The sequence below is a fragment of the Vitis riparia genome, chromosome 10 (assembly GCF_004353265.1).
Source record: "Vitis riparia cultivar Riparia Gloire de Montpellier isolate 1030 chromosome 10, EGFV_Vit.rip_1.0, whole genome shotgun sequence".
Classification (NCBI taxonomy): Eukaryota; Viridiplantae; Streptophyta; class Magnoliopsida; order Vitales; family Vitaceae; genus Vitis; species Vitis riparia.
In genome coordinates this window covers 17,482,293-17,495,872 of record NC_048440.1, presented here as the reverse complement: position 1 = coordinate 17,495,872, position 13,580 = coordinate 17,482,293, and the positions used below count along the sequence as shown (strand labels likewise).

The following is a 13,580-nucleotide window of genomic DNA, read 5'->3' as shown; positions in this document are numbered from 1 at the left end:
ATTATTATTATTATTATTATTATTATTATTATTGATTACAATTGCATCTTTAGTTGTAGTAATTTTGCCTTTGATCTTGAGGCAAAGAAATGCTCTAGAGCTATCCATAGTTCATATGAACAACTTGGCTTAGAATCACATTCGACGGAGATGAAAGTAACCAACTCAACAGTAATTGATCTTTTTTGTGACATTACTCAAACTCGGGATTGATACTTCTAATAATGTTTCCATTTTCGTCTTGAGACTCCAAATATTTTTGTGGATATGGATTTGTGCCAAACAAGTAGCCTCCAATGTCATAGCCTTGAACAACAGGCAATACTTGAGATTTCCATAGGAGAAAATTATCATGATCGAGTTTGATTGAGAATGTTGTGTTAAGTATGATTGTAAATGGAGAACACGGACTTGTTTTTTGCAATGAGTTCAGATTTGAAGCAGCAAAGAGAAAATGTGAGCTCTTATACGATGAAAGAAATGTGTTTAGAAGTCCAGAAAAAGGAGAAAACAAAGGTGCATGTGTTGTTGTCTAAGAAGAATACTTGAAATTGCAACGTGTTAAGATATTAGTGAGGCAAAAGGGAGCATAAATGCGAGGCCTTGGGCCATTCTGGTTTAGTTGAGGTTGATGCAGCCCACCAGAATGGCCCAATATGCTAGGCCCAAGAGCAAAAGGGTAATGGTGATCCAACATGCAGGCCCATTAAGGGATGCTAAAAGCCCACAATTCATAATGAGATTTTATTCAGGGATGCTAAAAGCCCATTAAGGCCCATTACTGCTTTTATTCCTCTCCTCCGAGATTTTTTTAGCATTCAGGGACTAAATTATATAGACTCTATTTTGGAAATTTTTCTTAAAAATAATTTTCTACTTTCTAAAATAAAAAATAAAAAATAATTTTGGAAATATTATTGATAAACTTGAAGACATTTTTTTGAAAAGAGATTATTTTTAGAAACAAATTTTAAGTAATTTTAATAAAATATTTTTAAGTAATAATTAAAAATATTTTGAAGACTTTTACATTATATATAAATATATAGTACTTTTATTAAAAATAAGTCAAAAAACCATTTTTATATTTAAATTTTTAAATAAGATTATTTTAAAAATAATTGAAAATTGTTTTTAAAATTATTCTAAAAAATATCGTTTGATAATCTTTTAATTCCTATTATTGATGATTTTTTATAAAGAAAATTAAGGATATAAATATGAAAATAAGGTTATATGTGTAATTTTAATATATAAAAATTATTATTTTTTAATTATTAAAGTAAATAAGCGCATGTAGTACTGCAATTGGATCAAAACCGTGAGACTTATAACTAGGGTTTTCTGCTCATTCGGAATTTCACTGCAAAACCCTAAATCACAATGGTCGGCGGCTTCGAGGTGGGTGCTGTTCCCTTCAACCCCGACGGATGGGGGCCGCCGGAATCAGCCTCTCCTCATCTTCCCAACCACCCCATCAACGTCCCCTTTGCCCCCTTCTCCCGCTCGGATAAGCTTGGCCGCATCGCTGACTGGACTCGCACCTACAACAACCCATCTCGCAATCCTCTCCGCAACCCCTCCGATTCCGTTTTCGACTTCACTGGCGATGATTCTTTCGGCGCGGGCATCGCGGCTGACGAGGACTCCTCCTTCCGCCTCGTTGACGGAAAGCCGCCTCCGCGCCCCAAGTTCGGCCCCAAGTGGCGCTTCCAGCAGCAGCGACAGCTTCCCCAGCGTCGCGACGAGGAAGTTGAGGCACGGAAGCGCGAAGCCGAGAAGGAGCGGGCTCGCCGGGACCGCCTCTATAACCTCAACCGCTCTGGGGGTAACAACCAGCGACGCGAAGCGGCGGTATTCAAATCGTCGGTGGATATTCAGCCTGAATGGAACATGCTGGATCAGATCCCTTTTTCGACCTTTTCGAAGCTCTCGTTCTCTGTGCCTGAGCCGGAGGATCTTCTTCTCTGTGGAGGATTGGAGTTCTATGATCGATCTTACGATCGTGTTACTCCGAAAAATGAGCGCCGGCTTGAGCGTTTCAAGAACCGGAATTTCTTCAAGGTTACCACCACTGATGATCCGGTGATTCGCCGACTTGCCAATGAGGATAAAGCAACCGTCTTTGCCACTGATTCAATACTTTCAACCTTAATGTGCGCCCCCAGATCGGTTTATTCTTGGGATATTGTGATTCAGCGAGTTGGGAATAAGTTGTTCTTTGACAAGAGAGACGGGTCCCAGCTCGATTTGCTTTCCGTACACGAGACCTCTCAGGAGCCCCTACCGGAGGCCAAGGAAGATATCAATTCTGCTTATTCTCTGAGTGTGGAGGCTGCATATATTAATCAGAATTTCTCGCAGCAGGTTTTGATTAGAGATGGGAATAAGGTGACTTTCGAAGAACCAAACCCGTTTGCTAATGTGGGTGAAGAGGTTGCTTCGGTTGCCTATAGGTATAGGCGGTGGAAGCTTGATGATGATATGTATCTTGTTGCTCGGTGTGAGGTTCAGAGTGTTGTTGAGGTTAATAAGCAGAGGTCATTCTTAACCCTGAATGCTCTTAATGAATTTGATCCCAAGTATTCCGGTGTTGATTGGAGGCAGAAGTTGGAGACCCAGAGGGGTGCTGTTTTGGCTACTGAGTTGAAGAACAACGCCAATAAGTTGGCTAAGTGGACTGCACAAGCGCTGTTGGCAAGTGCGGATTTGATGAAGTTGGGGTATGTGTCCAGGGTTCACCCCCGTGATCATTTTAACCATGTGATACTGGCTGTTGTTGGATATAAGCCTAGGGAGTTTGCAGCCCAAATTAACTTGAATACTACAAATATGTGGGGCATAATAAAGTCTATTGTAGACTTGTGCATGAAATTGAACGAGGGGAAATATGTTCTAGTGAAGGATCCATCCAAGCCACAAGTGAGGATTTACGAGGTTCCTGCTGATGCATTCGAGAATGATTATGTGGAAGAGCCCTTGCCAGAGGATGAACAAGTGCAACCTCCTGCGGAGGAGGCAAATGGTGGGGAGGCAAATACAGCCATTACTGATGTTGAAGAGAAGGAAGTTACTGCTGAAGCTTAAAGGGTAATAATTTTCAATCCAACGAAATAGCCTTTGTGTTTTGGAATTCCTTTTCTCATTTTTGTTATCAAGTCTTTCTGTTATTTAGATACTGTTTGATTGCCCTGGCGCAGCAAGACCCTTATGACCCTTGTGAAAACAAATGCTGGGTTTTTTTTTTTGGTCATATGATTATAAACTGAAAGTGGATGAAAAGTAAACTACCATTTGGTATGCTAGTGGATAGTTGTATGCTTGATTTTAATAATATTCTAAATGTCATTTTAAACAGAGTATATATTAAAGGTGCTGAACAGAGGGGGTGCCCTTATGTACATAGGTTGTATACAAAAGGCTTCAAAAGAAAAAAAAAAGGCACACCAAAATGCATTTAGGCAGGACAGCCTTCATCAAGATCTATCTAACGACAACTAAGGTCATCTAAGAATCCCAAAATTGTGTAATTCTTCAGTCGCAACAACATGGTGGACCACTCCAATAGAGATTTAATAAAGTTTTCCTTAAACCTTTGATCTGACTGGTCTTCTTCATTGAAAATCCTTCTATTACCCCTCTTTCCACAATCGCGAGAACAAGCATAGAGGACCCAAACGCCAAACCTTCCTTGCCTACTTTTAATACTATTCTAAATGTTTTGAAAACCTGGGATCCTTTTTTGTTTTTACCTGCTATAAACTCTGGGATATTGGGCACTTCTATGATAGTGATACTTGAATTAGTTTTTCCCAGCTAAGATGCTTCATCTCTAGGTGTACAAAGCATAGTATCCAACTGCAAACTAGTTTGTTGGTGATTTTTGTTAGAAGACCCATCTTTTGCATATATTTTCATGATTATGTATATCAAACTATATATTTGTGTACTTGGTATTTCTGTATAATTACAGAAATATATTAAATGTGATTGCTTAAGAGTCATGGCAAGGGTTGTTGGGATTTGGTTGAGGTTAATTGCGCCACAATTGAGGTACAAAACCCAGAGTGGAATTCGGCTCGGGCTGAGCCCCAAGATTTCAGGGGTGAGAAGGAGATAAATTGGGAGGAAAGTAGTCAGGCCAAATTTAGTAAGTTTTTGGGATTTCCAACAGAAGGCCTGGAAAATGAAATCTTGGGTTTTTTTATCAAGATTAGGAAAAGGCGAGAAAGGATACACAACAAAGGTATGTTGGAGAAATCGAAATTTGAAAAGGAGCTCAAGAGGCTGGAGTGTTCAATCAATTATGAGGGGGAAATTAAGAAGAGATGTCATCTTAAAGGTAGAGGGGGTCAACTAACGATTGGATAATGAATCTCAAACTATTGAGTTGGAATGTGAGGGGTGCAAATGACAACTCTAAAAGGAAAATAATCAAGTCTTTTGTTAGAAAACAGAAGGTGGACTTGCTTTGTATCCAGGAGACAAAAATCCAATTAATGTTTGAAGGGGTGGTGAAAAGTTTAGGGGCGAGGAGATTCTTAGACCGGAGAGCTGTAGAAGCTTCTGGATCAGCCTGAGGTGTTTTGATTTGTTGGGACAAAAGGTCTCTGGAAATATTGGATTGGGAGGAGGGCCGGTTCTCAATCTCCTATAAATTCAGAAATGTTGAAAATGGGGTAGTTTGGGGGTTTACGGGAGTCAATGACCCTTTCACCAAATAGGATAGGGAGAGCCGGTGGGATGAATTTGTGGCAATTAGAGGAATTTGGGGAGAACCCTGGTGTGTAGAGGGAGATTTTAATATTTATTCTCTCCCAAGGGAAAGGAAGTAGACAAGGGAGGATTACCTCAGTTATGAGGAGGTTTGCTCAGGTTATAGATGACCTCGAACTTGTTGACCTTCCTCTACAAGGAGGATCATTTACTTGGAGTGGAGGTCTTTATAATCAAGCTTGGGCCAGGTTGGACAGATTCCTTGTGTCTCCCAGCCGGCTTGATCAGTTCAGCAATGTGATCCAGAAAAGACTGCCTCGACCCATCTCGGATCACTTTCCTATTCTAATTGAGGGGGGTGGCATAAGAAGAGGTCCTTCACCATTTAGGTTCGAAAATATGTGGCTTAAAGTGGAAGGGTTAAAGACCTCATACAGAGCTGGTGGTAGGGGATGTCGGTCAGTGGAAGGGCTAGCTATAAGCTGGCTACAAAATTAACGGTGATTAAACAGAATTTAAAAATCTGGAATAGGGATGTGTTTAGGAGTTTGGAAAGTAATAAATTTGCAGCTCTACAACAAGTGGAATACTGGGATCAAGTGGAAAGTGAGAGGAGGTTGACAAAGGAGAAAATTTCTATTAAAAAAGAAGCCAAAGAGGGATATGCTAAGTGGGTAAACCTGGAGGAAATACACTAGAGACAGTTATCAAGGGAGTTATGGCTAAGGGAAGGGGATAGAAACACGGGTTATTTTCATCGTATGGCAACTGCACACCGGAGGAGGAACTCCATGGACAGAATAAAAATTAATGGGATATGGTTGTCAGAGGAGCAAGAAGTAAGGACAGGGATTGCAGACGCCTTTAAACAGTTGCTAACGAAAGACTCGGAGTGGAAGGCGGATATAGGGGGGTTAAATTTGAACCAGATCAATCAGCAAGAAGCGGAAACCTTGGAATTTCCCTTCTCGGAGGATGAAGTTCATTCAACCCTAATGGACATGAATGGGGACAAGGCTCTAGGTCCGGATGGCTTCACTGTGGTATTTTGGCAATGCTGCTGGGAGTTCGTGAAAGAGGAGGTTTTAGAGATGTTTAAGGAGTTCCATGAGCAAAATTCTTTCCTCAAGAGCCTCAACAACACATTTCTGGTCCTCTTACCAAAAAAAGGAGGGGCGGAGGAGCTAGGGGATTTCAAACCTATCAGTCTTTTGTGGGGGCTGTACAAATTATTGGCCAAGGTGCTGGCCAATAGGATTAAAAAAGTGATTGGCAACTGGATCAGAATGCATTCGTCGTGGGTAGGCAAATTTTGGACGCCTCTTTAATTGCAAATGAGGTGATTGATTCTTGGCAAAAAAGGGGAGAGAAAGACCTAATTTGTAAATTGGACATTGAGAAGGCGTATGACAGCGTTACTTGACATTTCTTGATGAGGGTATTGCAAAAAATGGGGTTCGGGTCTAAGTGGAGGGACTGGATGTGGAGTTGTATCCAACTGCTAAGTTTTTAGTTTTGGTAAATGGAGTGCTTGCTAGGTTTTTCTCTAGCTCAAAGGGGCTATGTCAAGGTAACCCTCTATCCTCATACTTGTTCATCATGGGAATGGAAGTGTTGAGTGTTCTTATTAGGAGGGCTGTGGAAGGGGGTTTCATTTCTGGGTGCAACATCTGGCAGGGTAGTGGGCCGGTTGCCAATATTTCTCACCTTCTCTTTGTCGATGACACAATATTGTTTTGTGAGGCAAAGAAGGAACATCTAACCTACTTGAGCTGGATTTTATGTTGGTTTGAAACTGTTTTAGGGTTAAGGATTAATCTGGCTAAAAGTGAAATTATCCCAGTAGGGGAGGTGGAAGAGATACTTAAGATGGCTATGGAGCTTGGATGCAAGGTAGGTCAGTTACCATCAGGCTACTTGGGGCTGCCCTTGGGGGCCCCAATAAGGCCTCTTTTGTGTGGGATGGGGTGGAAGAGAGGATGAGGTGAAAACTTGCCCTTTGGAAACGGCAGTATATCTCCAAAGGTGGAAGAATCACCCTCGTAAATAGTACGTTGGCTAGTATGCCTTTGTATCAATTGTCCCTTTTCTGTATGCCTAAGATAGTGGCAAGAAGGCTAGATAAGTTGCAAAGAGACTTCTTGTGGGGAGGGGGAAATATGGAAAGAAAAGCCATTTAGTCAATTGGGAGTTGGTGTGTGCGGGTAAGGAGAAGGGGGGGCTGGGCTTGAGAAAGCTAGTCCCCTTGAACAAAGCCTTGTTTGGAAAATGGGTTTGGAGATTCGCTCAAGCCAAGAATGAGCTGTGGAAGCAAGTGTTTACAGCGAAATATGGGCAAGAAGAACTTGGGTGGAGGACTAAGAAGGCAAATGGGGCGTTTGGTGTAGGGGTTTGGAAGGAAATTCTGAAGGAATCTGATTGGTGCTAGGATAATATGGCTTTTAATGTGGGAAAAGGCACCAGAATTAGATTCTGGACTGATCCTTGGTGTGGTGATGTGGAGTTGTCCCTAAGGTTCCCTCAGCTCTATGTCGTGGCTGCCCATAGGAACGCCACAATGGGAGAAATGTGGGACCAGAATCCTGAAGGAGGCTAGAATTTAAGGTTTTTCAGAGACTTCAACAATTGGGAGTTGGACTTGGTAGGTGAATTACTCCAAGCCTTAAGGGGCCAAAGGATTACCTTGGAGGAAGACTCGGTCTTTTGGAAGGGAGGAAAAAACAGACAATTTGGTGTTAAGAATGCGTACAGCTTGCTGATCAGCCCCATTGTCTCCGTTTTCCCCAAAAATGGCATTTGGGTGGATAGAGTTCCAACTAAATTAGCGTTCTTTGCGTGAGAAACTGCATGGGGGAAGGTTCTTACCCTTGATAGACTTCAAAAGAGAGGGTGGCAGCTTCCTAATCGATGCTTTTTATGTGGTAGCGAAGAGGAAAATGTAAATCATTTGCTCATACATTGTACAGTGGTCAGAGTGCTATGGGAGATTGTCGTTGGTTTGTTCGGTGCCCAGTGGGTTTTTCCAGAAACTGTAAAGGAGGTTCTACTTAGTTAGAAGGGCTCGTTTGTGGGTAAAAAGAGGAAAAAAAATATGGAAATCCATTCCGTTAATTATTTTTTGGACGGTTCGGAAGGAGAGGAATAGATTAACTTTTAAGGGGGGGGGGGGGAGTTAGCTATACAGAAACTTAAGAATTCTTTTGTTTGTAATGTGTGGGGCTAGGTAAAATTGTATAGTGGAGCAGAGTCGTGCTCCCTTATAGGATTCTTGGAGTGGTTAGCCTCCATTTAAGGGTTGGTGAGTTTTTTGTCTCTTTTTGGTTGTGAGGCCTTTGCCGCCTTGTATACTCCCTGTATGCTATGCGGCTTTTATTGCCTTGTATTAATATATTCGTGTTTGCTTATAAAATAAAAATAAAAAAAGTCATCAAGTACAAAAGTAAAAAAGGATAGCATTGGTCACATCCCAATGCCCATAATTTTTTTTTTTTTTATGGTTATAATTAAATCTTAATCTAAGCAAGTGGAGCATTAAACCAATACACTGCAGTTTTTGAAGATTGGATAAGATTAGATTTGATTAACTGTTTGTGCTGCCAGAGGATTTGTGTGTGGGCACATGACCTAGTCAAATCCTTGAGGTTTCAACTACATACCCAAAGTTGAATTTTTTATTGCTCACTGGCACAATCACTCACAAAATTTCATTACGAAATTAGGATGATTTAATACAATGCATTTACTTATTTACGATTTGTATTAAAATTAATATGTGAATTTATTTAAGTTATTTGGGATTCTTCTAAAAGATTTTTGGAGTAACTTGTAATATATATATTTCATAGCCAAGTAAATTGTAAAGTACACGACAGTTGATTTGAATGTTGCTCCAGGTTATATGTCATATGCATATGTAAGAATGTTTATGGGTCAGCTAGCGACCCCTCTTTTTGGTTTTGTCGTGGGGGATGGGAAGAATGTGAGTTTTTGGAAAGATAAGTGGTGTGGAACCACCCCTTTTTGTGAGGCTTTCCCTTCATTATTTGCTTTAGCAACGTCAAAAGAGGCTTGGGTAAATGAAGTTTGGACGACCAAGGGGGAAAGGGGGGGAAATTGGACTCCTCGTTTCAATAGGCCTTTTAATAATTGGGAGATGGAAGAAGTAGGAAGATTGCTTTGTTGCTTGGATGGGAAGATGGTTAGGGTGGATGAGGAGGATAGGGTGAGGTGGATGGATTCAAAGGATGGGGCTTTTTCGGTAAAATCGTTGTATAGGGCTTTGCAGCCGGTGTCTATTGCTTCATTCCCTATAAAGATTATTTGGAATTCTTATGTGCGGCCCAAGATAAGTTTCTTCGCATGGGAGGCTTCTTGGGGAAGAGTTCTAACCTTGGACCGTTTACAAAGGAGAGGTTGGGCTTTGGCAAATAGGTGTTTTCTATGCTAAACGTGTGGGGAGTCTATTGATCACCTCCTCCTTCATTGTGAAAGAACAAGGGAAGTGTGGACGTTATTCCTCTCGTTTTTTGGAATTTCTTGGGTCTTTCCTTATTCGGTAAAGGAAACCCTTTTAGGATGGAGGGGCTCTTTTGTGGGCAAGAAGAGGAAGGTGGCGTGGCAACTGAGACTGTTATGCTTGTTTTAGGTCATTTGGAAGGCTAGGAATACAATTGCTTTTGAGGATGGTGTGCTGTCCATTCAAAAGTTGAAAGTTTCTTTTGTATATTTTCTTTGGTTGGAAACCAAATTGTAGATAAAAGATGGTCCTTCGACCTTAATAGATTTTATCGATTGGGTGTGTTTGTGATAAGGGAGAAAGTTTTTTTGTGTTTTCCTTGCTGTTTGGGTCCTTTTGTAAGGGGGTGAGTTTGTTTATACTGTAATTCTGTGAGTTGCTTCTTTCGCGCCTCTTTGCTATACAATTTTCTGCTTATTGATCAAAAAGAAAGAAAGCATGTTTGTGGGTCAGTTTACTGGATTTTCATTTAAGCTCTCTAGACTGATGCTTTATGTTATCGCCATACAAGTACATGCATTGTGGTCGGTTTGTTGGATTTTCCTTTGAATTGCCTATATATGTTTGTTGTTTCATTCTCCATGATGCAACAGTTGAACTGCTATCAATAATGAAATAGGAAACTGTAAAATGCATTTCAAGCATGTACATTTTTGTGTGTATGTCAGTTTGTTAGATTTTCATTGGAATCTCTAAATATGTTTCCTTCCTTCAGTTCTATAGTGCCCATGCTACTGATTCCAACTGATGTCCAAGATGAATTGGAAACCATAAAATTCATTTTCGTATGTATTTTTTCTGTCTCTGTAGGTTAGCGTGTTGGATTCAAAATGGGTTTTCTTCCTTTGGTTTTCTAGTGTCCAACTGCTAGATATATTGAATTTGAAATCATAAAAACACATTTCAAAAGATTATGTGATTACATGAAAATTAGCAAATGCTGCATGGATGGGGAACACGTCTCAAACTTTTGGATATGGGTGAATGCAACCCAGAGTATCACTGGATATGTATCTGATGAATAAGTTAAATCTATTTTAGTTTGAATGATACCTTAAGTTGATGATAGGGATCTCTTTTCTTCAATAGCCCCATCACTCATTGTATTTGTTGATTCCCTCTTTTCTTCAAAGAAGCATTGCTGTCATTGATTTTAACAGGGATTGATGTTATGCATTACTGATCCCATTTCCATTAAAATTTGGATAATAATTAGTGCTGTCCATAGTTCTACCTTGGAAAAAGATGCTGCAGTCTGAAGGAAAGGGAAGAAATAAATGAGAAACGGAATATAAAAGCTTTTTACTGATCATTAATCTTAGCTCAATTATTGGATGTACAACTTACTTGGTTTTGATTGGTGGTGGGAGGTGTGATCTCAATAGGTTGGTCAGGTTCTTCTTCTCTCCAGATAACCATTTTTGTGAAAGGCCAAAGTTTTTTATTAATTTAAGCTTTGGTTTTCTTCTTTTTTTCCCACCTTTTCTCCTTGTTTATTTGGGGGACCTTTCGATATTATAGTGACTTCTTGAATGTAACTCAATCCCTATATGCTTGTCAGAAAATGAACCAGCAACAATTTATATGTTTCATTGACAAGCTGATGTGCAAATCAACTAGTTTGAGGTTAGATGAGGTGCATTTGGGGTTGGGTATGGTGGGGGAGTGTGATGTGGTGGTTTGCTCAGCTCATTGACCTGAAAACACTTTGGTGGAAATGAAGTTTTTGATTGTTTCACTCTTTTTGGCCCCTAGATTGGAAAGCTAGGTTGTTTAAATAAGAGCAGTAATTGCATTAATTTCAGGGAATAAGATAATTGGGAAATCATGATGCTGTATTTGGATTTTAAATGAACAATAGAAAGTGTGACATTTAAGGCTAGACCTTTTATTTAGATTAATGTTTTTTTGATAGGCAGGTTTAGATGTAATGTTTTAACCGGTGGACATGCTCTGATTGAAATATAAACCCAGTGTCAGGCGCCATGCATGCATGTGATAGTACTGTGCATGTTTGAACTTTGCTTGAAAATAGTATATGCTCATTTTTTTTGTCCCGAATAGACTAATTTACTTGAATTAATCATCACAAATGGGTTACTGCAAAAAATCATGGCTATCTTTACAGATCTTGAGATGGTGGGGTTTGCATGCCTAAATGTCTGTTGAAACTAATAAAATGACAGTTATAGTCACTTTCATGATAGTATGTTAGGAGTATGGAGGTGCACTTTACTTTCATGAATTTATGAAGGGATGCACTGGGTGGGAAATAATGCAAAGACCAAAGAATTGCCTTTATTTTGTCTTTAATTCAAGTGTCACATTCCTAACAGAAACATAAATAATTCATCTCTTGAACTCACGGGATAATTTCATCAGAAGTCTTTAACATTCTGAACGGCACAATATGTTCTGTGTGATAGTTACTTTGACTAGCTTCTCCAGTCCTTCTCTTTTGAGCATTTTTACAGAGCATGCATATTAGTTTATTGCATTTTTTGTGTATACTTTTTAAATGTTCTATTTGGTCAATTTTTGTTATGGTGTTGACTGAAATTTTAATCTTAAATTTCCAGGATATGGATTGAAAAAGAGCTAGCTATGGAGGGAGACATTTAAAACTCAAGTTCCCTGTTGAGGAGTGCTAAATTTAATTAAAAAATATTGTTTTAAGCTATTGTCTTACTTCAACAAGCTCCATTTTCTCCTTGCAGTTTTATGGAGGATGATTGTTGTGAATTAGATTGGAGAATTTTGTTTTAACATTCCATTAAAGTTTAATTTTGATTTTATGAGGACTTGCAAGTTTAGTGGACTAGGCTTGACCCATATGAAGTTTACTTAGTATTTTTGAAATGTACTTGGAATTGGGGGTGCAACTTGGACAATCATTTTTAATATTTGATTGGGTTTGGGTTAAGTTTTTTAATCCAAATTTAATTTGGATTGGGTTTGAACCAAACTTTGGACCGTGGGAGCTTTAAAAAAAATGAGGTTGGGTTGAGTTGAATTTGGATTAATTATGCTTAATTTGAGTTGGGTTTAAATCAATGTCTTTGCAGTAGGCATGAGCTGTAGTGCTATTTGTATGAGTAACATTTGTGGCTATCTGGCCAAGTCTAAAAATGAAGTTAGCATGCAATTTGTGGAGGAAAGGACCGTCAAGAATTTAGACTTGGTGTGTGAAAGGGTGGAGAATGTGAACAGGATGTGGTGGATGTGTGACCAGAATGTGAACACCATTGGGCATATGCTGTTCAATCGATTTTATAAAGGGAAAATCCAAAATCCATCTGTTGGGGTATATGCATGTGATATGAGGATCTAGCTTCCTCACTACTCCATGAATTTTTTTTTTTTTTTTTTTTTTTTGGGTTACTGCAAGCAGCGTCAATTTCACCCTCAACACTTTGCCCCACGCCCCACTCACAAATACTCTATTCCTTTCAGCCTTTCATACCTGTTTCCTACTAAACTTCGATTAAGTAAGCTCAGGAGGGTTTTTCTCATGACCATTTTGAATTTAATTCTCTTATAGGACCGTTCTACTTTCTAGTGGGTTAAATGTCATAATTCAAATTCAAATTCAAATTCTAGTAGGGAACTGTTTCCTTACTCCCCACTTTTTCGGTTGGAGTGACTTGAGTTGCAACATGCTTCACCAGTCAGTGCTGTCACACTGATGACACATGAAGTTTCTGGAATTAACTCCACCGCTCGCTCTCCCTTTTCCATTTTTGAATTTTCTTTCTGGCAGAGATCGCTGTTGAGTAAAGTAGTTTTCTTTTTTACTTGATTTTGTCCAAATGCGAGGAAGCTATCTCACCTGATTTTAGAGCACAAATGCTTAATTAAATTAGTAATTAGGTAAGGCAGAGGTGAATCCAGAGGATTGATCCGATGAAATAATAAAATGGCTAGGCGATGAGTGAAGTCAATGACTGAATTAACCCGATCCACGAGGCAAAATCATAAGATCAACCTTAATCAATGCCCATACTGTTTTAATATAGAGGATCATAGCTGGCTCCACATGCCACAACTTTAGGGGAATTGAAGGGTCCTCTCCTCTCTTCTACCACGTGGGTTTTTATTGGTTTATCATCATTCTTGCCCCTTCCCATCATCCCAACGTCTCATCCATTCCATTTCTTAAATCACAGCCGTTGGATTTTTTTTAATATAAATTACCAATGGCCTTTTTTGACCGCTTTTTGTGGGCATCCAACGTTCCCACTCTCAAAATCTTTCACAATCACGCCTCACGCTTCAGTTTTTTGGTAAATTTTGCTTATATATCTCTTTACTTTGTCATAATAGCATTTATACCCTCCTATTTTTAAGG

The 13,580-nt window shown here is 39.5% G+C and overlaps 1 protein-coding gene across 1 annotated transcript; it reads left to right on the top strand.

Annotated features, from left to right (window-relative positions):
- Positions 1-1,332: 1,332 nt before the first annotated feature.
- On the top strand, positions 1,333-12,109 carry LOC117923547 (eukaryotic translation initiation factor 3 subunit D-like). The gene is made up of 2 exons (XM_034841889.1): positions 1,333-3,090; positions 11,812-12,109. Exon 1 carries the CDS (start codon positions 1,384-1,386, stop codon positions 3,085-3,087), a length of 1,704 nt encoding a protein of 567 aa, XP_034697780.1. The 5' UTR covers positions 1,333-1,383; the 3' UTR covers positions 3,088-3,090; positions 11,812-12,109.
- Positions 12,110-13,580: the final 1,471 nt, after the last annotated feature.